General features: G+C 39.9%; 2 protein-coding genes across 3 annotated transcripts; one reads left to right on the forward strand and one right to left on the reverse strand.

The window, feature by feature from the left end:
• Positions 1-337: 337 nt before the first annotated feature.
• ptk2bb (protein tyrosine kinase 2 beta, b) lies at positions 338-15,317 on the forward strand. Of its 2 annotated transcripts, XM_058056251.2 has the most exons (31): positions 338-454; positions 4,470-4,696; positions 5,106-5,284; positions 5,381-5,468; positions 5,548-5,627; positions 5,721-5,783; positions 6,000-6,054; positions 6,129-6,269; positions 6,343-6,417; positions 6,503-6,601; positions 6,674-6,791; positions 6,869-6,908; positions 7,005-7,036; positions 7,120-7,164; positions 7,236-7,333; positions 8,324-8,405; positions 8,478-8,578; positions 8,649-8,764; positions 8,848-8,948; positions 9,048-9,137; positions 9,251-9,455; positions 10,674-10,782; positions 10,925-10,984; positions 11,053-11,178; positions 11,262-11,414; positions 11,622-11,657; positions 11,750-11,774; positions 12,954-12,988; positions 13,057-13,191; positions 13,294-13,374; positions 14,844-15,317. In XM_058056251.2, exons 2-31 carry the CDS (start codon positions 4,499-4,501, stop codon positions 15,057-15,059), a joined length of 2,982 nt encoding a protein of 993 aa, XP_057912234.2. In that variant the 5' UTR covers positions 338-454; positions 4,470-4,498; the 3' UTR covers positions 15,060-15,317. The 2 variants fall into 2 exon arrangements, with proteins under 2 accessions (XP_057912234.2, XP_057912232.2); XM_058056249.2 differs by having other exon boundaries at positions 11,262-11,657.
• Positions 12,894-26,399, reverse strand: chrna2b (cholinergic receptor, nicotinic, alpha 2b (neuronal)). Its single transcript, XM_078799210.1, has 7 exons — positions 25,993-26,399; positions 22,444-22,595; positions 21,694-21,738; positions 21,512-21,621; positions 17,604-18,702; positions 16,560-16,674; positions 12,894-13,494 (listed from the first exon to the last, which is right to left on the reverse strand). Exons 1-7 carry the CDS (start codon positions 26,057-26,059, stop codon positions 13,460-13,462), a joined length of 1,623 nt encoding a protein of 540 aa, XP_078655336.1. The 5' UTR covers positions 26,060-26,399; the 3' UTR covers positions 12,894-13,459.
• Between the last annotated feature and the right edge of the window lie 515 nt (positions 26,400-26,914).

Raw genomic sequence — 26,914 nt, forward strand, 5'->3', positions numbered from 1 at the left:
GGGGCGCCCTCTAGAGGCTTTTAAAGGTAACACCACCAGAAATTAATTTTTCGCTTGAAACTTAAAAAGAGGGACATAAAGAACAGATTCATGTCAGAATTATGCACAAAAAGCATCCTTTAATGTATTTTAATAAACAAACCAGACTGTTTTCCTCTTCTATAGAATCTTGCCAGGTTTTTTTAAACATATTTTTAAATGAGCTGTGTGAAAAAAAAAACACCAAAATGGATTTTCTGTAAGCCAGGTAAAAAAATAACAACAATACAGACAAACACACATTCCGCCATTGGAGTCTTTGCGGTTTTCCTGAAATAAGGAAGTGGTCCCACCTTCCCTACACACAGAAGGGAGAGAGTGAGGCGAGCTGCCACACAACACAGACTCACTCAGCCTTTCTCAAGGGATTACTTCTAATTTCATTATTCCTGAGGGGATTAATACATACCGGCAGGTAAGAGTCCATATTGAGTCTTTTTAAACACTACTTTCGTGCAGGTGAGTTGGCTAAAATGTTGCTACAAGTGGCTGCAACACGCTCATGATATATGTTATGTGTGCGGGTAAAGGCAATAAAACCTACAAACAGGCCTCTGTTTCGTAGAAAAGACCACCATAATCCTTATGAACTACAAGTAGATCATTGCATTATTATTGCACAAGGTGGCTGCTGGTGTTTTTGATGTGATATAATGATTATAAAAGAATAAAGCTGTGATCTTAGCTGCCATTTTATTCCAAGAAGCAGGAGAGGGAGAGAGAGACAGAGAGAGAGAGAGAGGGAAAGAGAGAGAGAGAGGGAGAGAGAACTTTGTTCAGCAGTGCAAGTCTGTGCAGGTGAGCACACAGAGTGCCACATTCCAACGTCTGCCTGAGGGTCAACTTGCAACATGCAGACAGACCCTCAAGACCAGGGATATTCACTCCATGTCCCCAAAGCGAAGGACCACGAGCCACATTTCTTCCTTCAATATTGTCTTTATTTTGGGTATAATATCAGCAAAGTTCTACCACGTGCAAGACAAATGTTAACGCTAGTCTAAGGTCCCCTACGGCACCTACGCTGGTTGGAGATCTATCTATGTGACACTAAGACACAAATGCTGGTCAAAGACCCTATTTATGGCAGGAGTTCCCTGCTGTTTTTTTATGATGTACTGCAAAACCTGTAGTCAAACAATACCATAGGACAGAAGCACTCTGCTGTTTTTAAAGAATCTATGCCATAGGACACAGTACTTTGCTGTTTTTAAGAATCTATTGCAAAAACAGTAGTCAAACATATTCCCTACGACAGAAGCACTCTGCTGTTTTTAAGAATCTATTCCATAGGACAGGAGTACTCTGCTGTTTTTAACAGTCTATTTCATAGGACAGGAGTACTCTGCTATTTTTAAGAATCTATTGCAAAGACGGTAGTCAAAAATATTCCCAAGGACAGTAGTACTGTGCTGTTTTTTTAAGAATCTATACCTTAGGACAGGAGTACTCTGCTGTTTTTAAGAATCTGTTGCAAAAACGGTAGTCAAACATATTCCCTAGGACAGGAGTACTCTGCTGTTTTTAAGAGTCTATTTCATAGGACAGGAGTACTCTACTATTTTTAAGAATCTATTGCAAAGACGGTAGTCAAAAATATTCCCAAGGACAGTAGTACTCTGCTGTTTTTTTAAGAATCTATTCCTTAGGACAGGAGTACTCTGCTGTTTTTAAGAATCTGTTGCAAAGACGGTAGTCAAACATATTCCCTAGGACAGAAGCACTCTGCTGTTTTTTTTAAGAATCTATTCCATAGGACAGGAGTACTCTGCTGTTTTTAAGAATCTATTGCAAAGACGGTAGTCAAAAATATTCCCAAGGACAGTAGCACTCTGCTGTTTTTTTAAGAACCTATTCCATAGGACAGGAGTACTCTGCTGTTTTTAAGAATCTATTGCAAAGACGGTAGTCAAACATATTCCTTAGGACAGAAGCACTCTGCTGTTTTTAAGAATCTATTCCATAGGACAGGAGTAGTCTGCTGTTTTTATAAGAATCTATTGCAAAGACGGTAGTCAAACATATTCTCTAGGACAGAAGCACTCTGCTGTTTTTAAGAATCTATTCCATAGGACAGAAGCACTCTGCTGTTTTTTAAGAATCTATTCCATAGGACAAGAGTACTTTGCTGTTTTTAAGAATCTATTGCAAACACGGTAGTCAAACATCCTCCCTAGGACAGGAGTGCTCTGCTGTTTTTAAGAATCTATTGCAAAGACTGTAGTCAAACTACCTCCCTAGGACAGGAGTGCTCTGCTGTTTTTAAGAATTTAATGCAAAAGTAGTAAGTAGTTAAACATTTGCTGCAAAAACACTCATCAAACAAGCTTTCGAAGACAGAAGTACGGAGTTGTTTTTAAGGATGTACTGTAAAAACAGTAGTCAGATAATGCAGATGGTAGCAGATCAGTAACAGGAGTGTTATACTGTTTTTAGGAAAGTTTTTTTTATTTTTTACATTGTATATATTATGTTTAGGCTCTTATTACATGTATAGCTCATGAAATGTTAGGTGGGTGTAGTTTGTCTAAAAGTGCTTCAAGTTGACTATTTTTCAATTCAAGTCCACTTCAAGGACACTCATCGAGCCAGCCAAGTATTGTAGGGGATCACGAACTCAAGATGCGTTTGTACCACAAGTGGCTGGGAAATTTGGTTCTCTCATTCGTCACTGGCAGTGCTTAAAGTAGCAGTTAAAAGATGGAAGAATGTAAAGAAAGTCCCAGCTTAGGTTGATGTTTATGCTGCTGCTGCTGAGTACTCCTGTTTATGGTTACTACATGTCCAGTTCAGCTTTTTGGAAGGAGATAAAAGATCTCTCCCTGGATTATCTGTTGCCATAACAACAATGTGAATGCGTGAACACTGTGTGCCTTAGAAAGTGTCACTTTGTTTCTCTCCAAAAAAAAGATGATCGAATGATGCAAGAGAATAAAAAACATGATTGTTTGCACATTTTGTAAATGTTCATGTCTTAGACATTGCAAACAGTCTGTAACTGGCAATTTATTTCCCTTATCATTTCTAATGTCTGTTTTTCTCTAACACATCGGTCAAGTTAACCTCCTTCAACTCTCATACGCCCAGGTCGTGATGGTGCAACGTGCTGCACCCTCATCTCTCATTCTCTTTTCATGACACACACATACATGAGAATGCACACACAAACACACCCACCCGTGGCCCTGCTGGGGAATGCACGGCCTCAGGCTAACAAAACACAAGCTTGCATTACACCATAGCCTGACAGAAGCAATGCGGTACGCAGAGTTTGGTTTAGGAGACTAAAAAAAAAAAAACAACTTTTGACAATCAGAAGGAAGCTGAGGATGCTCTGTGTAGTCAGGTGGGTGGACATGTGTTATATCAGCAGCTACATGTTGTGAAAAGATGTTGGAAGTTCTCTAGAAACTGAGTCTCTCATTAAGTACACCGGCTTAAAGCATAGTTTCAACTGGCATGAAGGATTGAGAAACTAAACAAAATAGAATCTTTCACTTTGGTGTAGTGTCTTTGCAACATAGAGTTCCATTGCTGTCGTTCGAATACCGAAACAATTTGCACTGGGATTTTGCACAATTCATGCAGAAAACAATGTGAAATTTCCTTTAGATGACGAATTAACAAGAAACATGAACATTTCCTGTCATGTTTATCTCGACTGAAGAACCTGTTTGGGTATCTTAGCAAAATAACTAGCACTGGAAATACTCTATGACTCATTAACTAGGGGTGTCCTGCTCAGATACTGAAATAAGTCTAACCCCAACATGACTAACCCTATTGGACATCTGAAGCAACAGCTCAAAAAACAGTATGAGTCTCCCACTCCCCCAACAACCAAAGCCGTGCAAAACATCTTTAAATCATGAGAAAATTAGTTTTTCCTCATTTTTCCTAGTATAATCACTTGATCAAGTCTTTTCTAATACTTTTATAGGGACATCCTATCATTGCTGGTGGATTCATTTACAGCAGGGGTCTCAAACTCAATTTACCTGGAGGCCACCGGAGCTAGGTTCTGGGTGAAGCCGGGCCGCATCAGGTTTAAAAAAACAAAACAAAACGCATTTATTAAAAACTGGAAAAAAAAAATCTATCTTCAATGCTTTTGCTTCTGCTATACCCTACACTTTTTCAGTACTTTGGTTCCGTTTTTCCACACCAAAATATCTTTTATTTTATTTTATTCCAAATCATTTCCTGCATTTATTTGTACCCAGCGTCATAAGCCTTTAGCTTCATTGCTAATCCAAAGCAAAACAGGGTGGGGTAACAGTATGGGCGGGGCAAAATCATGTTAATTGTGTCCGGTGTGCACACAGCTTTAAGCTGTCATTTCAACATTAAACTTTGGTATCAAGGTGGGGGCCTCAAACTAGCGTCTGTTTGAGACCCCTGATTTACAGTATCTCTTCTCCTCTCCTAAGGATGATATGAGCCCCACCCCACCGTGACCATGTACGAGGTGATGTCCGGTGACACCCTGTCCTGGAAGGTGCCCAGTCCAAGACCGAGTGGTACCGACTCCAGTCCAGAGGCGCAGTTCACCGGGGAGGGAGGACCGGTTAAGATCTTGAAAGTGTGCTTCTGCACCAACAATACCCTGGGCAAGAACTTCAAGCTGGTCAAGTGTGACAGCTCCTGGCAAATCAGGGTGAGTGCGCAATGAGGAAAGTATGAGGATTGTAGATAAAGCTTATCTTGGAGAATTCCTATCGCTAATTAATCCCATAGGAACTGGTGGTTTTGGTTGGTTTGCTTTGGACTGAATCTGTGGAAGAACCATCATGAAACACCAAAAAGAGAGGAGTGACATGGTTACTTTTTCTTTATCTATTAATCAATGTTGTTCTGGAACCAGAGTTGACACTTCCAACTTTGCTTACAGCTTTATGATCCGTGGGGCAAAAAAAAAGCAAAATGCACATATGGATAAATAATAACTAAGCAAACGCTGCGAGCAGGGTTCGAACCTACGCAGGAAGATCCCATTGAATTTCGAGTCCAACCACCCGACCATCACAGCTGTTGAAAAGCACAACTTCCTCCTTGTCATCCCACAGGCGATAATCCAGTCTATACTGATCAGTGGGCGACTCGGCCCGAATATCCAACACGCAGGATGCTACGGCCTCATGCTCAAACACCTCAAGTCAGAGGAACTTCACTGGCTTCATCCCGATCTGACCGTCGGAGAGGTGGAGCAGCGCTACGAGAGCCATCACGTGGAAGCCGAGTGGAGGTAAACGGAGTCGTGGGACAAACGCGGATATCAAACGGTTGACTGTCCCGTATTGGTGGCATTTTGGTGATATTTTATCTTACATTGATCCGCCAGGTACGACCTTCGTATCAGATACATTCCCGTCAACTTCCTGGAAAGGTTCAAAGACGACCGATCAACACTCATGTACTTCTACCAACAGGTGACAAGACACATGGATTTGCTTATGGGATGGCTCAAAGCTAATTTTTTTTCTTGGTTGATGATGATTCTGACGGCAGGTACGGAGTGACTACATGCAGTACCATGCCAGTAAGGTCAGCGATGGGATGGCGCTTCAGCTTGGTTGCTTGGAGATCAGGTGAGTCGGACACAAGAAGAATTGGAATTGTAGTAAGTCCTAACTTTTATACATTTTTTTATGGCTAATTTATTTACATTTGTCATCTTCTAGGAGGTTCTACAAAGACATGAATGCAAAGGGGCTAGAGAAGAAGTCAAACTTTGAGCTGCTGGAGTAAGTTTGCAAGCTAATTAGCATGGGAAGATAGAAACGTATCATGAGTGGTCAGTATCCAGACATCTTATCTTATTCTCATGGAAATTGATTTGGTTAGCGTCCGTTTCAGCTAGAGTCTGACCTTCTGGAACAAATCCGCTAACCAATGTTCCACTGTGGTACTTCAGCCAATAATTCTGACTGTTTTCCTCCATCTTTTCTGCACACGTGAAGAAAAGAAGTGGGCTTGGACCTTTTCTTTCCTCGGGAGCTGATTAACAGCATGAAGGTAAACATGGATGAACTGCCTGATTTTGCCTGACGTGACTGGAATACATTTTTTCCCACGCTGTTGTTGTTCAGTCAAAGCAACTACGCAAGCTGATCCAGCAGACGTTCCAGCAGTTTGCGACGCTGAAGGAGGACGACTGTATGCTGAAGTTCTTCGAAACGCTCAAGGAGTTTGTCAGCTTCGATGAGGAGGTCATCCCGTGCGAACTGGTGGTGAGTACAGGACCGCAATTCCAGATATGTGCCTCCGTTTGTCGTTCCAAGTCCAATTGCAAACTTATTCCAGCAAGGCTGGAGTCTTGCTGTCGAGTTGGTCATCGGCGGAAGGGGAATCCGCCAACGCACGCAGAAGAATTCAGCGGTGAGTATGGTGAACATTCCGAGAAATAGCCAACAACAAATAGTCCACCATAACATTCTCTCATATTCTCATTCTGGCACCTCAGCCTGTCTTTCTGGCCGACTTCAAGCAGATAAAGAAAATACAATGTTTATCCCAGAGCGACGGCAAGGCACTTATAAATCTTGAAGTAGAGGGCAGACAAGTAAGTAGAACCCAAGTCAAGCATCACACCTTCTTACACTGGATGTATCATGTTGTGGTGTCTTTCCGTTAGCGTCTGTCCATCAATGTGGCCACCGTCCCCATGGCCGAGAACATGATGGACCTCATCGATGGATATTGGCGCATGGAAAACAATTCAGATGATTCTATAATCTACAGACAAAATCACGGTGCGTGCCAGAGTTGGAATTCATTCACTTGTCAGTCTACCAAATTGGCTAACATGAGTTGTGTCATATTTGTTAAGATTCCAGCACAAGAAGTTCCCTTCCAGAGATTCCGACAGGGTGAGTCCATTTTTTTCAGCTTTGGAATATTAGAAAACAAAAACAACACACTTGTTTGAGAAGTCATCATTAATTCTGGTATTTTCTTCTAAGTAGCAGAGACACTAGCACAGTCCGACACAGTATGGGTGAGTCCATTTCCGAAGTCTGTGCAGGATTTCTTCATTCAAACCACTTTGATGACCAGGAATCTATTCTTATGTATTTTCAGGGTCAGATATCTATTGTGAGATTCTCGATGAAAGGCCTAGATCAGGTTTGTTTTACTTGTGACGGATTTAAGTAAAAAAATACAGCCTGTTTTAACAAAATGTATGTTTTCCAAAGCTGTCAAATATGGAATCGACCGCAGCGATATCACACTCGGACGAATTCTCGGAGAGGGTTTTTTCGGCGAGGTGTACGATGGAGTTTACACTGCAACGGTGAGTAAACCTATATCTTAAACTACTATTAACGATTGACAAAAGAAACTCTATCAGTGAAGCATAAGGACATCAACTTTCTAACATTGGTACATGCATGCTGTATATTTTACCTATATTTACGTATAAATCATTACTGTTTCATGATGAATGAGATGTGTTTTTTGCAGAAAATATATCCTATTTTCATTCATTTTTACCAAAAATCACAAATGTGTGGGGATGGATGACCGTACACTGTAACTCTGCACTTGTCCAACTCAATAGATGCCATATACATATAACATACAACAACATGACATGAAGGAGTGGGACACAAATGTTAGCAATGCTAGCATAGCTATGTGAGCTACAGTGCTAACATCAGGCTAGGCTCATCTATTCGCTGAAGAAAAACAAAATGTTGATACTTACAACTCTCACGTCTGCAGCTGACAGTTGGTAGAGCTGCAGGCTTCATTTTAAGATGTGTAGTGAAGCCTGAAGTGGTGGTATACGCTCGCCCATCTAGCGAAGGCATTCATTCATTCATTTTCTACCACTTTTTCCTCACGAGGGTCGCGGGGGGCGAGAGGCGGGGTACACCCTGGACTGGTGGCCAGCCAATCACAGGGCACATATAGACAAACAACCATTCACACTCACATTCATACCTATGGACAATTTGGAGTCGCCAATTAACCTAGCATGTTTTTGGAATGTGGGAGGAAACCAGAGAAAACACACGCATGCACGGGGAGAACCCTGGTCTCCTAGCTGTGAGGTCTGCGCGCTAACCACTAGACCGCAGTGGTTAACGATGGCGGTGCTTCTCAATTATCTTCTGTCATGCCTCCAGCGAGGAACAGAAATGTCTGAAACTGATAACATCTATTAATTTATCTATACTATACAGACTGAACTCGAACCTGAAACCAGTAAAATGCAACAATCTGTGAAATATATTGTATAGTCAAATTGCATGTTTTGTTCTATTGTGCATTGAAACAGAACGGAAACAAGACCAATGTAGCAGTCAAGACATGCAAGGACTGCTCACCTGACGTCATGGAGAAGTTCATGAGTGAAGCAGGTAGGATTTGGGCTAAAGACATGCTTAAATAACAACATCAAACGTGTGAACACGTGTCAACTTTTGCGTCAGTCATCATGAAGAACCTCGACCATCCTCACATCGTCAAACTCATCGGAATCATCGAGGACAATCCTGTGTGGATCGTTATGGAGCTTTATCAGTACGGAGAGGTCAGTGATGGCTTGCCGTAAAATCCAGAGACTGAGGAAATTGTGACGCGCGTGTTGGAAATGTCCACAGCTCGGGAACTACCTGACTGAAAACCAGAACACGTTGACAAACATGACTCTGGTGCTGTTCAGCCTGCAAATCTGCAAGGCTCTCGTCTACCTCGAAGGTGTCAACATGGTGCACAGGTCAGTGACCACTACTGTATAATTGTTTAACCCTGCATATGTACATTCGTTAACATTTATTTCTACTTTTTACATTGTTACAGAGACATTGCAGTTCGGAACGTGTTGGTCGCCAGTCCCGAATGTGTAAAGCTTGGAGACTTTGGACTGTCACGATACATTGAGGATGAAGAGTACTACAAAGGTTATTAGTCTTCAAATACAACAAACTCAAATTATCTGCTGGCTGAACCACAATATTAGAAACTTCTCACTAAAATGCAGTGCAAATCTAAAATTACAGCATCTGTGACACGATTGCCAATCAAGTGGATGGCGCCGGAATCCATTAACTTTAGACGTTTCACCTCGGCCAGCGACGTGTGGATGTTTGGTGAGTTTTCGGTTGAATTTTTGGTTAGTGTACCTCATAGGTAGACCACAAGAGGGCAGCAATATCATTAGATAGAAATAAGAGTTGGCTCACGCCTACGTTGACCCCCAAAGCTGTGTGCATGTGGGAGATCATGAGTCGAGGCCAGCAGCCGTTCTTCTGGCTGGAGAACCGAGATGTCATCAACCAGTTGGAGCAAGGCATTAGGCTCCCCAAGCCTGAAAACTGCCCCCCAGCGCTCTACTCCCTCATGACCCGCTGCTGGGCCTACGACCCCAGAGAGAGGCCCAACTTTACTGAGCTGGTGGTCAAAATCAGGTAGTGACAAACTATTTGTTTTACAATACAATCAAAGAAAAGTGCATGTTACTCACAGTATATAGTTGTATATAGTCATAAATTAATCTAATACATGTTTAAAAGTTTGTTTTTGAACTACAATTTAAAAAATGTCAAAGTATATATGTGTCAATATATTGACATTTAACATACAACTCTACACATCTCTGAAGAGTGTATGCCATTAATCTATTTTTTGAGGTTATATTTTGTCTTAATTGTAAAAACAAAAGATTCTTATGACAAAGATGAGAAGGCACCACACATGGCGGCTAGTTAATCATAGCAGAGTAAGTACTCACACTTGAAGCCTGATAGACATCTCCAGTGCGTCTGCATAGTGAAGACAGTCGCTCTTCTGTATGGACACAAGCATTTTATCAAAGCTCAAACCACTATATCCATGAATATTATTAAAATAATGCAGTGTGAATCGTTTAAATTAATTTTCTAGTTTGTCTCTTCTATGTCAAATACTGTGTTCTGTATTTGAAAACAAGTCTTCAATGAAGACGAAGTGTATTCGGCAACCTCGTAGTGACGTCATCGCATCCACGCATGCGCGTTCTATATGCGTTCAAAACTAGCAAGCGCGAGGATGTTTAGCTAGCGGCAAAGTGTGTACAAATTAAGCATAATAAGGCGGAAATAAGTCTTTAAAACACTCGAAATATATCCCAGTGGATCGAAATATACACATCAAACAATGGTTACACTTCAAGAGAGTAAAGAATCGTAACGAATACTAGGCAAATGATCTGACAGGGCTGTGCAGATACAATCATTGGTGTGCTTGTTCCTTGGTTAATGTCATCGGAATGGTGCTTCAAAATCGCTCAACATACTTATCAACATGTATAATTGTTCTCAACACATTGGCAAAACAACATGGCAAACCAACAAGCAACTGAACATACCTGAAAAAGTCCTGGCAGTTTAGAATGACGACGCATAATGGCCGCGAGTTCCCCCTTCTGGCTTCTGCAGGCATAACTAATCAACTCCGAGTGGTCAATTTTCAATAACGAGATGGCAGATCCGCTGCAATAGGCATATTTAAGGTGTTTAAACGCCGTTTTTAACCATATTAACCCCAGTCACATACAGTAAATTAAACATCATAGCGCATTCACAGTAACCTTATATACTCATATACGTAAAGTAAATAAAATGTGACCCTCAATCTTGTCTGGTCAGTGATGTCCACAAGATGGAGAAGGAGCAGGAAGTGGAGCGGGAGAGGGACAGAGCACGCTCCACCAGATTCTTTGACTCCAAATTCAACTTTAATGAGCCTCCTCCCAAGGTAGTGTACTATTCTCAAACTGTGGCACAAGTACCCTCAGTGGTACGAGGGCTCTATGTAGTGGTACACCAATACCATATATTAAAATATACATACTGTATATTAAGCTACATTCCATCCATCTGTTTTCCTCCAATTGTAGCCTTCAAGGATGAAATCAGGGCGTTTTGGGAACACGCTCAGCATCGGCCTACACATTCAGGTACATTTCAGCACAGGTTTAAATTCCATTTTAAACCCCAGTTTTGATAATATTGTGTGTGTATGCAGCTGAACGAGGCTTTGTGTGCCAGTTCTCCCGACCTGGCCAGCCCATGTGACTATCAGTCCCCTGTGGACTCCATGAACTCCACGCTGCCGCTGCCTCTCAGGTCCCCACGCCGTCGCAGCATGGGGGTACAGAACTTGAACCTGATTGGTTTTCTACATTGTGGTTGTCTCCAGCTATAATTTGGATTGACTGATTGACTGTCTCCCAGGAGAACGAGTTCCACAGGTTGGAGCCCAACAGCCGCGAGGACGCCCAACGACTGTGGCAGAGGGAGCGTCAGCAAATGCACGCCACCCTCCGCCGCCAGAAACAACAAATGGCGGAGGATGAAAAGTGGCTGGAGAAAGAGGAGAGACTCCTGGTGGGGAACAGAGCTACGCTAAGTTTTGTCAACCCGCTGTCTCTGTGCCCCCCCAATCCAGACGCTGGCGTGGCCCAGGGCGGTGTCGTCCCCTTCGCCCGCTCCAGGCGTCCCACTAGTCTTAAAGTCAATGTCCCCCTGCTTACTGTTCCAAAGAGGGGATCCATGTCGCTTTTCTATAAAATGAACCTGCCTGTTCTTTTGCAGGACCCCATTGGACCAGAAGACCACTCTCCTCCAGTGGTATGCCCCGCCCCTTTTTCTTATGACCTCACTCTCTTTTCCAATATTATTCCATCATCCTCATGAGGCGTCCTTTTGTCTTGTCTTTGCAGTCCAAGGAAGAGGATGCTGAAAATGGTATTCTATAAAGTCTTTCAAAATAAAAAAAGGAGTTAAGAAGTAAAAGAAATATATTTATTGGAGGAAAATATAATTTGCCTAAATTTGTATTAAATAAATAATTTAATTTGCATATAGTGTAAATATTCTTGTAATAATTAAACTGTTCATTTTGAATTGAAATTTTCATCCAACCAAATGTATTAATAATAATAATCATAATATCACTGAGGTGTCCAAATCTTTTTTAGTGTAAATTTACCTCTTTATTTTTGTAATTTTCAGACTTATTTCTTGTAAATTTAACAATTTTGTTCTCGAAATATCAGACTATTTTAATACTCGGTCGTAACAGGCATTGCCTGAGAAAGCGATGAAATGTGGGGACTTGTGTGACCTTTGCCCTTGGCCCAAAGGTAATATTAGGACTTTTTTCTCGTAAATTTACGACTTAATCTGGTCAATTTTATGAATTTTCTTGTAAATTTTACGACTTTATTCTCAAAATATCAGACTATTTTAATACTCCGTCGTAACAGGCATTGCCTGAAACAGCTATGAATAGGACGGATGTGACATTTGGCCTTGGACAAAGGTAACAAAGGTAACATTACTTTTTTTGTCGTAAATTTATGACTTTAGTCTCGTAAATTTTATGACTTTTCTTCTTGTAAATTTACGACTTTAGTCTCGTAATTTTTATAACTTTTCTTCTCGTAAATTTACGACTTTAGTCTCGTCAATTTTATGACTTTTCTTCTTGTATATTTACTTTATTCTCAAAATATCAGACTATTTTTATGAAAACGTGGAACTTATGAGGAGACCTGTGGCCTAGGCCAAAGGTAACCTTACAACTTTATTTCTTGTAATTTTACCGTTTCGTTTTTTGCAATTTTCCGACTTTTTTCTCATAAATTTATGAGACAAAGCATCATAAATTTTCTCTCAGAATCTCAGATTTTCTTTGTCCAATGTGGACCCTGTCGTAGGAAAAAGTTTGGACACCCCTGTGCCAACATCAGTTAGACGAGTAAGCAACGTTGAAGTAAATAGAATAAAATTAGAGTGGTCTTTTTTTTTAAACGTGTTTTTTTCATGCATCTAAATAAGGTGACCAAAACATGAAAAACATAAAACAGTAGCAATCATAGTGTTGAAAAAATGAGCTTTATTCTCTCTGTTTGTGTCGCACAGGTCCACCACAAAAGCCCCCGAGACTCACAGCACAGGTAATTATCACAACATTTTTTTGCCCGTATTGCCTTTAAATGCAACATTCCCTGGCGTCCTTTCTCAGCCGGCCCCCACAGCCGAACTGGACCGCTCTGACGACAAAGTGTACCATTACGTCATGGCCCTGGTCAAAGTGGTGGTCCAGCTCAAGAACGACATTGTCAACTTGCAGCCCGAACAGTACATCACCGTCGTCAAGGTGCACGCACACAAACCTTGTCATGCATTCCCTTTCATGCCGAGTGGACACTTTTCAAAATTGAAGTGTGTCGTTAAAGTGATGTGTGATCTCTGCTTGCAGTCTGTGGGGATGGCCTTAAGGGATCTGATTGGCAGTGTGGATGATATACTGCCCTCTCTGCACGAGTCTGTGCGCACCGAGGTATCACCAACTGTCTCATTCGTGTTTTTTTTTTTTTTCCATGTAGGAACTCATGGCAATAGAAATCATCTCTTCCAGGGACATGTCAGACATGTGCAGGCAATGCCGACACATTCCTCACTGTCATATAAGTGGAAAAAGAAGTTAGAATATTAACATGACGTTCTTAGCTTTAATCAAGAATGAGGACACAAAAAAGCGGAAAGATAAGTGTAAATGATATATTTGAAAACATGCAACAATGCCTATTGTAGCTAGCCCAGGGGTCGGCAACCTTTACTATGAAAAGAGCCATTTTACCCAATGCCCACTGAAGAAAAATAGCCTGGAGCCGCAAAACATATAGTATGTTTAAAACAACATTGGAGGGAATTTGGGGGTATCAAAGTAGTTCAGATAAGAAAAGATGAGTTGGAGTACTCTTGCTAGTTTTGGAGATAAACTTACATAAATGTATGTGTAAACTACTGTAAACGTAAAAACAAGTTCCCATGCCGCTGTTTTTAAATTATCTCAAATTTATTTTTTAGATTTGTAGGTAAGTATTACTTGTTTTTCTTCATGTACTGAACTGGATAGCAGTCAGAACTCACTCAGGATGCATTCATGGTCTCAGACAAAGTTGGATTTTTTAAAACTCATTACAAAAGACGTGCATTTTCCCCACTCGGGTGTTAAAAATATTCAAGCATCGCAAAGGGAGCCACAATAAAGAGGCTGAAGAGCCACATGCGGCTCTGGAGCCGCAGGTTGCTGACCCCTGAGCTAGCCATTGTTAGCGCAATGTCTCCAAATTTTGTTTTTTTTTGCCATTTATCCATAAACAGAACACACACAAAAAAATCCAAACACAATAAACATGGATTCAATTAAATAAATCATGTCGAATTGGAATTCATGAATTAGAATATGAAATCTGTGAAATTGTACCTTTTTCAGGCCTGAGTTTTAGACATTTTAATTCATGAACGGCCAATTTCATCAATTTCAAACAATCATTTTAGATGTGATGATTTTTATTTTAGTTTTTAAATAATTCATAATAATATATGTAATAGTTTTTATTTAAAAAATATGACATAATATACATTATTTATTTTATTTAATACTTTTTATTTAACACCATTAATATATTTTATTTAATTCTATTTAATATTTGTAACTTTAATATTAATTTGAATTTCAGTGATTTTATTTATTTTTATTACTTAAAAATGTCTATATATATTCTATAAATATTTCTGTTTTAATTTGAAGGGCCTACGCCCCTGGAAAATATTCCTCAAATCGTGTTTATTTGAAGGCGGCATCTGCAGTGCATTATGGATGACATACAAAAGTAGCTAGTCTGGGTTTTTTCGTTTTTTTTTTTTTTAAGACAAATCTACTGCCCCATAGTGATGCGTTCAGGGCCCAAACATGCTTTCTTCTGCACTAAAAGGATTAAAGCCACGGCGTTGATTTTTCAGATCGAGGGCACTCAGAAGCTGCTGAACAACGACATGGGCGACCTGATCAGAAAGATGCATCTGGCTCAGCAGAACGCCATCACGTCTCTGAAGGACGAGTGCAAGAAGCAGATGCTGGCAGCGGCGCACAACCTGGCTATGGACAGCAAGAACATGCTGGACGCCGTGGACCAGGCCAGGGTCAGGGCCGACCTGGCTAAACCTGCGGTCCTCTGACACGGACATTCATGTGAAACCATCTCACCTCTTGTTCCTGTTCGCTCAACCATAGATGTACATGCTGTAGATGCTGTAGATCTTTCACAGAGGCATCACTTCTATTGTGGCTGTGGATGATATTGATAATGTTTCTGATTAAGGATGTACAGGAACAGGAACAAGTTTTGCATTCTAAAGGGGTTTTAATTGTTGTCATTTATAGCGCTGGTTCTCAAGACAGGAAGTGAAAAATGTCATTAAATATGTAATATACAACTCATGTCTGACTTATTTTGAAGTGCAATGGAGCAATATTTCAGTTGTCTTCATCCTTCCTGTACAGTACGTACGTTGCACAGTTAGAGGTGAAATACTGATGATGATGACATTTCATTTTAATTTCATTTATTCTTATGCGTGCATTTAACATGTTTCGTTTTCCCGTTTCTAAAATGTCTACTCATGTTTCAAAACATGACAGGCAATACTTTTGCTTGGTTCGACTCAAATAAAAGTATACAAAATATAATAAAGAAATATAAATACAGTCAAGTGAAAACTAAAAGTGGGCGAAAAATTCCTTAAATGATTTTTTTTAATAAAATTAAAAAGTAAATAAACTGCATTATTCTGAAAAAATAAAGTGTAAAAAATAAAAGAAAATAAAAATGACTCAAATAAAGGCAGATGTTTTTTTCAAAATTAAAAATATTAGAAATGACTTAAATAAAAGGATTAAAAAATTCTAAAATAAATAAAAACTAAAAAATGAAATAAAAATGACTACAAAATAATAAAACAATGTATAAATATAAAAATGACTTAAATGAAATTATTAAAAATTAATAAAAATAAAATTAATTAAATAATAAAATGACTTAAATAAAAATTCACAAAATAACAAACAAATAAACATCAAAATGACTTAAATAAAAGCATAAGAAAGTATAGTAATAAATAAAAATGACCTAAATAAAAGTGTAAAAAAACAATTGAAATTCATTGGGTCGCGACTTCACGCCCGTGTACAAATGTCCCATGCTGAGACCATTGGAGAACCCCCGATTCATAGAATAATCCTTCTCAATTAAGCTTAAGCTGCAAATATTCAGTAAGAAAAGTATTTCCAAAAGGCTCCTGTTACTGTACCACATGCTATCATAGCCCAAAGTTAGTTATTCTACAATCCGTACTTCTAAATAAAGCAAGTAAAGGCTGTAAACAAAGTACTACAATCTAACCATACACTTTGAGCACTTTATAGGCCCGACTGGACATGTGATAGCTAACATTTTTAGCATTAAGGCTAAGGTGAAGTGTTGACATGACCTAGATAGCCAGGTGCCAGAATGCTAACAATGCTAACATTAGCATGAGTCCAATCAGGTTGGTTGGAAATTAGCTGAAAAAAGATGCCATGGTTAAAGTGGCTTCATAGCAGCGCCATTAGCACAACCACAGTGGAGTTGAGCTACATGTGAAGTAAAATGTGAATACAACCGCTACGTTAGATCATGCCTGCAAGCCAAGGGGGCAGGAAGAGGCCGATGGTCCCCAGCAGGCAGACGATGATGAACATCCACAAAAAGATGCGGTCGATCACCATGGCAACGTACTTCCAGTCCTCTTTCACCTGCGTCCCAGATAAGAAACAGAAAGTGACCCAAAAAGTCTTTCAAACTTGACTCAAAATATATATATATTTTTTAAATATGTATATATTGATATTGTTTGCCACTGACAATAATCAATAACATCATATAACGTAATATGATGGTGTACCCTACTACAGTATGGTATAGTACAGTAGCAATAGTATGGTAATACAAAATATTCAAATGCTACTCACGCTAAAGTCAGAAACAGAACACACAAAAAAAATCCAAACACAATAAACATGGATTCAATTAAATAAATCTAAATTGGAATTCATGAATTAGATTATGAAATCGGTGAAATTGTACCCTTTTTCAGGCTCGAATTTTAGACATTTTAATTCATGAACGGCCAATTTCATCAATTATCTCACTAATAAAACAATTATTTTAGATGTGATGATTTTTATTTTTGTTTTTAAATAATTCATAACAATATATGTAATAGTTTTTATTAAAAAAATATAACATTTTTCTACCGCTTTTTCCTCACGAGGGTCACGGGGGTGCTGGAGCCTATCCCAGCTGTCTTCGGGCGAGAGGCGGGGTACACCCTGGACTGGTCGCCAGCCAATCACAGGGCACATATAGACAAACAACCATTCACACTCACATTCATACCTATGGACAATTTGGAGTCGCCAATTAACCTAGCATGTTTTTGGAATGTGGGAGGAAACCGGAGTACCCGGAGAAAACCCACGCATGCACGGGGAGAACATGCAAACTCCACACAGAGATGGCCGAGGGTGGGAATTGAACCCTGGTCCCCTAGCTGTGAGGTCTGCGTGCTAACCACTAGACCGCCGTGCCGCCCAAAATATAACATAATATTCATTATTAATTTTATTTAATATTTTTAATTTAACACCATTAATATATGCTAAATGCTACAAATGCTACTCACGCTAAAGTCGGCGTCCTCAGCCCTCAGGTGGTCGGCGATGTAGTGCACTCCTTCCAGAGCGTGGATGATGCTCGGTGAGAGCGGGAATTCCGCCACAGGAAGTTCATCTTTACCAGTCTGCTGGTTGCCACCACCGCCGCCCCTACTTCCTGTCTGCTGCCTGTTCTTCTGCGGCGTCTTTTGCTGAGGCGGGGGCGTCGACCCCGGAAGCCTCGGCGACGGAGGCCGGAAGGAGAAATACGAGGTCAGCGTCCCCAACTCCAGATCCTCCAAAGAGTTCTTGGAGGATTTGCCGTCTTTGGCCCAGGTGGCCGAGGTGCTGAGGAGGCCAGACTTGCACGGCGGCATCCGCCCACGCTGGCGCTCCAGCAGCAGCCTGCGGCGCCGGGCATTGGGAGCCGGGCGCCGCATGAAGAGCCAGCGCGGGATGAGGTCCAGGAAGACGGAATGGACCCAGCGTGGCATCTTGTGCGTGTTGGGGGAGCGGTGGTGAACGTTGAGGACAAAGACGGTGATGACGATGGACAGGGTGACGAAGATCATGGTGAAGAGGAGGTACTCGCCGATGAGTGGGATGACCAGCGAGGTGGACGGGATGATCTCGGTGATGAGCAGGAGGAAGACGGTGAGGGAGAGCAGCACGGAGATGCACAGCGTGATCTTCTCGCCGCAGTCGGACGGCAGGTAGAAGACGAGCACGGTGAGGCAGGAGATGAGCAGGCAGGGGATGATGAGGTTGATGGTGTAGAAGAGCGGCAGCCTCCTGATGATGAAGAAGTAGGTGATGTCCGGGTAGATCTCGTGGCAGCAGTCGTACTTCTTGGTGTTGTACGTGCCCACCGCGTTGATGATGGCCCACTCGCCGCTCTCCCAGTAGTTGTTCAGGTCCACCGTGTTCTCGATGCGCTCCAGGTCGATCTTGGCCTTGTCGTACGTCCACGAGCCGAACTTCATCTTGCAGTTCTGCTGGTCGAAGGGGAAGAAGGTGACGTCGATGCTGCACGAGCTTTTGTAGATGGCCGGCGGCACCCAGAGCACTTTGCCGGTGTAGAAGAGGTGCGCCTTCGTCATGTGGGTGACCGCAAACTCCCCGTCGGCGCTGGAAGAGTGAAAGGAAGAGTCATCACATGACAACGATGGAACAGGAAATGGGCACACAGTTATGGCCTTCTACTGGCTCTTCGGTTAAAATATGCCACATAAGATCTATAAAATATCTCACAGAAGCTCAGTCTCAAGTGCTTTTTCTTTAGCTTTGGTAGAAGTGGTTGTACACACATCTCTGTCCTGGCTGATCAGTACAATACGGCTAGGTCAGGCGTGTCTAAAGTGGGGCCCGGGTGCCGTTTGCGGCCTCTGGCGGCTTTTATATTGGCCTGTGGCACATTTAATACATGAATAAAGTCAAAATATTAAAAGAAAAAATTCCTAATTTTACAAAAATAACATCATAACATAATATTATTAGAAATTATTACATTATTTTTTTAGCATAGTGATGAAAGATAAAAAAAATCAAAACAATGACTGAATTAATTAAGGAAAATTACATGACAGAAAACACTATACTTTAAGCCAAAATATTAATACAGTCAATTAGAGTCATTTCTCACATTATCACCACCTCACTTTACCGTGCCCCCCCCAAAAAAATTAATAAATGATGGCCATGGTAGACTATGGTCTATTATCAGTCAAAACATACCAAAATGTGTAGTATTGTGGTCACTCGGCAACAGTAATGACAACACTTTGAGACATTAGCTTACATTACTTTACCTTAACACTGCTTGAAGTCACCCGTGACATGTTCGACATAAAACAGTTTGGAAAAAAATTATCCTCTCATCTTGTGTGGAAGTGGTAGCTTTTTTGCTTCTTAATTTTAGAAGAAATAAGGAAAAAAGTTATCCTCTCATCTTGTGTGGAAGTGGTAACTTTATGGCTTCTTAACTCTAGAAGAAATAAGGGAAAAAGTTCTCCTCTCATCTTGTGTGGAAGTGGTAACTTTTTTGCTTCTTAATTTTAGAAGAAATAAGGAAAAATGCTCTACTCTCATCTTGTGTGGAAGTGGTAACTTTATGGCTTCTTAACTCTAGAAGAAATAAGGGGAAAAAGTTCTCCTCTCATCTTGTGTGGAAGTGGTAACTTTTTTGCTTCTTAATTTTAGAAGAAATAAGGAAAAAAGTTATCCTCTCATCTTGTGTGGAAGTGGTAACTTTGTGGCTTCTTAACTCTAGAAGAAATAAGGGAAAAAGTTCTCCTCTCATCTTGTGTGGAAGTGGTAACTTTTTTGCTTCTTAATTTTAGAAGAAATAAGGAAAAATGCTCTACTCTCATCTTGTGTGGAAGTGGTAACTTTATGGCTTCTTAACTCTAGAAGAAATAAGGGGAAAAAGTTCTCCTCTCATCTTGTGTGGAAGTGGTAACTTTTTTGCTTCTTAATTTTAGAAGAAATAAGGAAAAAAGTTATCCTCTCATCTTGTGTGGAAGTGGTAACTTTGTGGCTTCTTAACTCTAGAAGAAATAAGGGAAAAAGTTCTCCTCTCATCTTGTGTGGAAGTGGTAACTTTTTTGCTTCTTAATTTTAGAAGAAATAAGGAAAAATGTTCTACTCTCATCTTGTGTGGAAGTGGTAACTTTATGGCTTCTTAACTCTAGAAGAAATAAGGGGAAAAAGTTCTCCTCTCATCTTGTGTGGAAGTGGTAACTTTTTTTGCTTCTTAATTTGAGAAGAAATAAGGAAAAAAGTTATCCTCTCATCTTGTGTGGAAGTGGTAACTTTGTGGCTTCTTAACTCTAAAAGAAATAAGGGAAAAAGTTCTCCTCTCAACTTGTGTGGAAGTGGTAACTTTTTGGCTTCTTAACTCTAGAAGAAATAAGGAAAAATGTTCTACTCTCGACTGCACGGCGGTCGAGTAGTTAGCGTGCAGACCTGAAGACAGCTGGTATGGGCTCCAGCACCCTCCGCAACCCTCGTGAGAATAAGTGGTACAAAATGAATGAATGAATGTTCTACTCTCATCTAGTGTGGAAGTGGTAACTTTATGGCTTCTTAACTCTAAAAGAAATAAGGAAAATGTTCTCCTCTCATCTTGTGTGGAAGTGGTAACTTTTTGGCTTTTTAACTTGAGAAGAAATAAGGAAAATTTTTCTCCTCATCTTGTGTGGAAGTGGTAACTTTTTAGCTTCTTAACTTTAGAAGAAATAAATTCAAGGCTAACATAACTTGTTAGCTCGCGGCCATCTCTAATCCCTGCAGCATAGGAGTCAGGCAATGCAATGTAAACAAAGAGCAGTAAGGTGACTATAGGGGTATTATTTCATATCTGCCATATTTAACATTGAATCCTATTTCACAGAAATTGATTTAACGCATTCGGGTGTGGAACCAATTGAGCGCTGTAAAAGGAGGGACAGGTGTATTATTTCCTATGGGAGGGGCCCACTGTGCTTAGAATATCTGTAAAAAGAGCTGATAAGCAATAATAATATCCTGCTTGGGGCGTATGAATTGAATCGTAGACGTATGGACATGAATTAAAGCTTTTTAATATGAAAACCTTCTGCGGTGAGCTCACTTCCTTCCACTGGGCACAAATTCATTTTCCATTGCCGAGGCGCCTGTGAGCCTAAGTGGAGATGTTATTAGATTTTGCCATGAATAATGTGCACAGATACATAAAGATATGCATCATATATAATAGGTAATGGCGAGCTAGGTTTACACAATAGAATGAAATCCTAGATTTATCCAATAGGAAATGTATTAACAGCTACAGTACGGCAGAAATCCACTGGAGGGCGCCATACACGTGCTGATTATTAGTTCTATTTTGGAGGAAATGTGTAGAAATCAAATATATGGATCAATAATAATTATAACAATAAGTGAGTCATTGACTGACTTATTGTAGAGGACAATATCCGGCACCCAGATGAGTTCAGACGGCACTCTGATGGACGTCACGTTGTCGTAATCGGACGGCCTCCAGCGTAGTTTGTAGTCATTCCACTCCTGGATGCATCAAGAAACATACATGAGCGGCCCAATACTTTTGTAGAAACATGGATGCAGCGTCTGTCCTACCTGTTTGAGCCACACATTGGTTGTCATCATCTGGTTTTTCTCATCCTTACGGACAAAAAGATGAGACATGATTCAGTAAACAACAATTTACTTTTTCACTTGAATAATGATAGGGGTTGCATGAGAAAGTGCAAAAGAAAAACAGAGCTCTCCTTGACTATGTGGCACATTTGTAAAGATGCGCATGTAGGGGTAAAGTCAAATGCAGCTCCCATCATTGGGAGGTTGACTACAGCCACTGCTTCAACTTAAACTGGTGACTAAATATTTTTTTTAACGCTAATAAAAATAATTAAAAAATATAGTAAATGAAAAAAATGAAAAAAAATAACATAAAAAAATGAAAATGCTGATAAAGATCATGAAATTTTTTAAATAACAGTAAAAATGGAAAAATAAAAACAAAAATGCAAAAATAGTAGTAAGAAATGTCAATAAATGTAATGAGAATTATTGTAAAAATTCCAAGAAAAATTATAAAAAAGCAAAAATACGAATAAAAATTATAGAAAATAAAAGTGATAAACGTAATTACAGTCTAAAATGCTAATGAACATAGAAAAATAGTTGCACAATGCTCATAAACAAAAATCACACAAAAATCAAATAAAAGAACATGCAAAGATAATTGTAAAAATACTAATAAAAATAATACTAATTTAAAAATAGTATACAATGGTAATAAAAGAAATAGAAATGTAAAAAAATACATACATACTGTTTACTCATAGTGGAAGTAGAGAGCCTCACCACGTCAATGAGCTGAGCAATCGACAATCCAAACTTGACGATGACCACATCCGAGATGTTGGGCACGGGTCTGGACCACTTGTTGTATGCGGCAAACAGCGTCTTGAAGAGCTCATCCTCGGCGTGTGAGTGCGTCTTATCGTAGCACACCACTGGTTGCGGGTTTGAAAACAGACATGCAACAAAACATGTGGTGTACCACTGATTATTTGAGATACTTGACACACTTAAGTTAAAGTTAAAGCCAGTCACGTATTATTTGCACCTAGTGAGTATTAACGGAAAAAGGGGCCGCAATGCGCCCCCCCCCCCCTTTCCACTCCCATGGGGGACGGCTTCATCACTGCAGTCAATTACACACATCATTACATGCTGGTGTTAAATGGAGGTGGTCTGTCTGTCAATCTGCGTTGCGACTGAAGCGTGAAACAATTAGCGGAGGCTTTGTCACGGGATCTGACGCCGGGCAGGAGATGACGTAGACTGTTGATGCTACTCCATGATTAGTTTGCAAAGCGGTGGGCTGGTGTATACTGGGATGGTCCAGTCGTCAAGTCTTTGGGTTTAACATCCAATGGACAAGAAAAAGGATAACGGTGTGTGAGTGACTGGAAGAAAAGCTCGGGCGTCTCCAAGAGACCAGAGTTATCAAGGAGAATTATCAGATGCAATTGCTGTATGCCCATGTGAGGTTGAATCCCACTCCTTGTATTTAAACTTAAACCATGCTAACTGTAAATACTACAAGACATAATGAAAATGATAAGAAATAATGAGTAAAAAAATATTAAAATAGAAAAGAATAGTAGAAAATAGTAATAAAAGTAAAAACGTCCTTACATCCACAATTGTTCAAACCCAATTCCTGGTATTTTAACTTAAAGTGGTGACTGTAAATACAAAAAAATTGAAAATAAAATTAAAAAAATTTAAAAATTGCTAAAAAAAAAATTAAGCAAGTAAAAATGTTCAATGATTTAAGTTAAAATGCTATTGAAAATTCTAAAATAATATTTAAAAAAATGCTAAAATAAACTGAATTAAATAACCATAAATATGCTATTGAAAATTCTAAAATAATATTTAAAAAATGCTGAAATAAACTGAATTAATTAACCATAAATATGCTAATTAAAATAAAAAGATGCAAATTAATATGCAAAAAGAAAGAGTCACAAAATAAAAAAAAATCACAGCAAAAATGCTAATAGTAATGCAAAAATAAAAGACATTCAGATAGTGATCCTTGGTCTGATGGCCTGTGAGTGACATGAAGAAAAGCTGAGAAGAAGTAATTTCCAAGTCTCTGTGAAGAAGTACCAGAATGTCCGAGAGGTTAAATCCCAACTTGGGTGTTTGACCTTCAACTTGTGTTGACGCTGTCTGATGAAGGGCATCATCTTGTCATCGACATTCCCTCCATGTTATTACAAAACCAACATGGAAACAGAAGCCCCCCAAAATCCTAGACCAAATGAGTAGTTTTTGAGACAGCGACAGCAGCATTACAATGACGATATGTATCAAAATGGACGCAAGTTTATGATCCAAAGCACATAAGTCCTTATCAGTCATGGCTCATATTATGATCCATAATCTTGGAGGAGAGGCCTTGACTTTACAGGATGTTAACTTTTTCCATGATTGCATCATACGTAAGGGAAAGGACTGGAGTAAACCGCTAAGGAATTCATTTGTGCATTCCGTCTGCAAAAAAAAGTAAACTCACGGCTGCTGCATCAAGACCACTTCGGGTGACCCACAAGAGACCGATGCTGGATCCTAAACGCTGCACGGCTAGCTAACCTGAGGCGTGCATGCAAATTGTTGATGTGATTTATTGTCCATGCTAATTGCCTCGCTTGAGGGCTTTTAGAGGGTCGGAGCTCAGGTGTGCATGCATGGCCCAATAGCCCAGCAAGGCGCTGAATTCATGATGAGATGGACTTCCTCTTGTCAATTGAGTACCGTATCTCTTCATGCATCTGTGTAGGATCAGATGGAAGATTCCATGATGATGTAAATGGACTTGAAATGATGACAAAGGGGGTGCTGGACTACCTCCAGACATCTTGGCATGGGGAACGTTAAGGAGGATGGAATCAGCACCAGTAAAAAAACCCCACGATTACGGATAATTTTTTTATATTTATTTTGACTATTATCTTCTGTGATTGGCTGGCGACCAGTCCAGGGTGTACCCCGCCTCTCGCCCAAAGACAGCTGGGATAGGCTCCAGCACCCCCCGCGACCCTCGTGAGGAAAAAGCGGTAGAAAATGAATGAATGAATGAATATTACTTTGTGCTTTTATTGTTTACTGGCATATGAAAACATATGTATTTTATACAGCATTTTTCTAATGTCAATTTTTATGATGGGGATAAAATCTGATACCGATATCAAATTTTTATGCCGATATCGGGACGAATTATTGGACATTCCTAATATTTTTGCATTTTCATTATCCTGAAAATTTTTCCTTTTTTTTTGCATTTTAATGATGTTTTATATTTTACAATTATTATTTTTTTTTTTTGTATTTATTTTATTGTTTGCAATTTTTGTATAAAAAAATAATTAATAAAAATAAAATAATTTGCATTTTATTATCATATTACTTTGTTGCATTTGAATTTTAGCCTTTTTACCATTTACTATATACATATAATAAGGATGCTCGGTAATTATCGGCCCGATATCAGCATAAAAATCGGTTGATATCGGTATCACATTTTTTCCCAATCAGGAAAACCAACATTAAAAAAATGCAAATATGTAAAAACAAATATGTGTTCATTCCACCACAGGAGATAGGTCATGTTACACATACCGGTATCAGTATCGGAAATTCAGAGCCAATATCGGACATCCCTACGCTATTGAATTTTGAATCACAGGGCACATATAGACAAACAACCATTCACACTCACATTCATACCTATGGACAATTTGGAGTCGCCAATTAACCTAGCATGTAACCCATGCATGCACGGGGAGAACATGCAGACTCCACACAGAGATGGCCAAGGGTGGAATTGAACTCGGGTCTCCTAGCTGTGAGACCTGCGTGCTAACCACTCAACCACCATGCAGCCTCGCAAAATAAAAATGAAAATTAATTGCATAGTATCATAAAGTTATTTTTTACCAGACAAATCCAACTCCATTATTCTTATGATTTATCATTATTTTATGTGAATACTAATTAATGTCAGGTAATGAAGTGGCTGTATTTGTGTTTTATATAGATTTTGATATGCTGACATATGCTGAATTGCTGCCATTTCCTGGTATTTTCCACAGTGTTAGGAAGCCCTACACTCCATTAGCTACTCTACCTAGAGGCAAAGTCTGTGCATTACAATTTCATCATATTTGCATTCAATTCTGAACTACTATAACATCTCTTTTAGTGGCATAAAGACAGGACGTAGCTATTAAAATGTCATATTATATGTTGTAGTTTCTTAATAACACCAAATAAAAAACATTGACATTTCTGAGTGAGAAATGGCATGAGGTGTGATGATATGATGCGTTCGCTGACCTGCCTGGTAGAAGAGCAGCGAGCAGAGGGAAGCCATCCTCGCTGAGAACAGGTGGTTCCGTTCCATTTCGGCACAAAGACCAGTGAAAAATCCCAAAGTTATCTGAGCGCACAAAATGTGTCATCTTTGCAGCTGGGGGACATTTCAAGCATGTCATCCGGTGCTTCAGGAAGACTGTAATAACTTTTCACATGATCCGGGCTGGTCCATCATCACCATCACCATCATCATCATCACATCTGCTGTAACAGTGCACACATGAAGTCAAGAAAGCACATTATAAATCCAGGCTGGTCAATATAATCCAAATACACAACGCAGCAAAATGAAACAGACAGGCTGCACTTTTGAGGAGCACATGCGAGTACTGCTCTTATTTTGTCTGATGCTGCACAGTCCCGCCTCCTTGCTGTGTTACTCCTCCTTCTCTCTCTCTCGCTCTCTCTCACACACACACACACACACACACAGAAATCCATGGATGGATGTGTGACATAGACAGGCTATATTATTACTTACTGTTGTTTATTAACTCCAATCCTTCGCATACATGCTTATTTGTACCCATTAAACAGCCCGAGGTGTCAATCATCCGCAATATACACTCACCAGTCACTTCATTAGGTACACCCGCACAACCTAATCAATGTCTAATCCAACCAAATACAAGCCATGTATGTATATGAAATGATTAAAGTGTGAATATTACATGAATAAAGTTGTCATTTTACCAGGGTTATGTCATCCTCTTGCAAGAACGGCGCTGAAATAATATACGAATGAATAACGAACCCTAGGAGACTAGGGTTCAATTCCCACCCTCGGCCATCTCTGTGTGGAGTTTGCATGTTCTCCCCGTGCATGTGTGGGTTTTTTCTCCGGGTACTCCGGTTTCCTCCCACATTCCAAAAACATGCTAGG

Source organism: Doryrhamphus excisus, linkage group LG19 (assembly GCF_037039965.1).
Source record: "Doryrhamphus excisus strain RoL-2023G ecotype Guam linkage group LG19, RoL_Dexc_Guam_v1.1, whole genome shotgun sequence".
NCBI classification, from domain to species: Eukaryota; Metazoa; Chordata; class Actinopteri; order Syngnathiformes; family Syngnathidae; genus Doryrhamphus; species Doryrhamphus excisus.

Coding starts and splice junctions, on each gene's coding strand:
- chrna2b (XM_078799210.1), bottom strand. CDS start 26,059: ATGGAACGGAACCACCTGTTCTCAGCGAGGATGGCTTCCCTCTGCTCG. Junction 22,596..25,992: donor GCTGCTCTTCTACCAGGCAG/GTCAGCGAACGC, acceptor ACCCGCAACCAG/TGGTGTGCTACGATAAGACG. Junction 21,739..22,443: donor TTGCTCAGCTCATTGACGTG/GTGAGGCTCTCT, acceptor TTTGTCCGTAAG/GATGAGAAAAACCAGATGAT.
- ptk2bb (XM_058056249.2), top strand. CDS start 4,499: ATGTACGAGGTGATGTCCGGTGACACCCTGTCCTGGAAGGTGCCCAGT. Junction 7,037..7,119: donor CACAGTCCGACACAGTATGG/GTGAGTCCATTT, acceptor ATGTATTTTCAG/GGTCAGATATCTATTGTGAG. Junction 9,138..9,250: donor CAGCGACGTGTGGATGTTTG/GTGAGTTTTCGG, acceptor TGACCCCCAAAG/CTGTGTGCATGTGGGAGATC.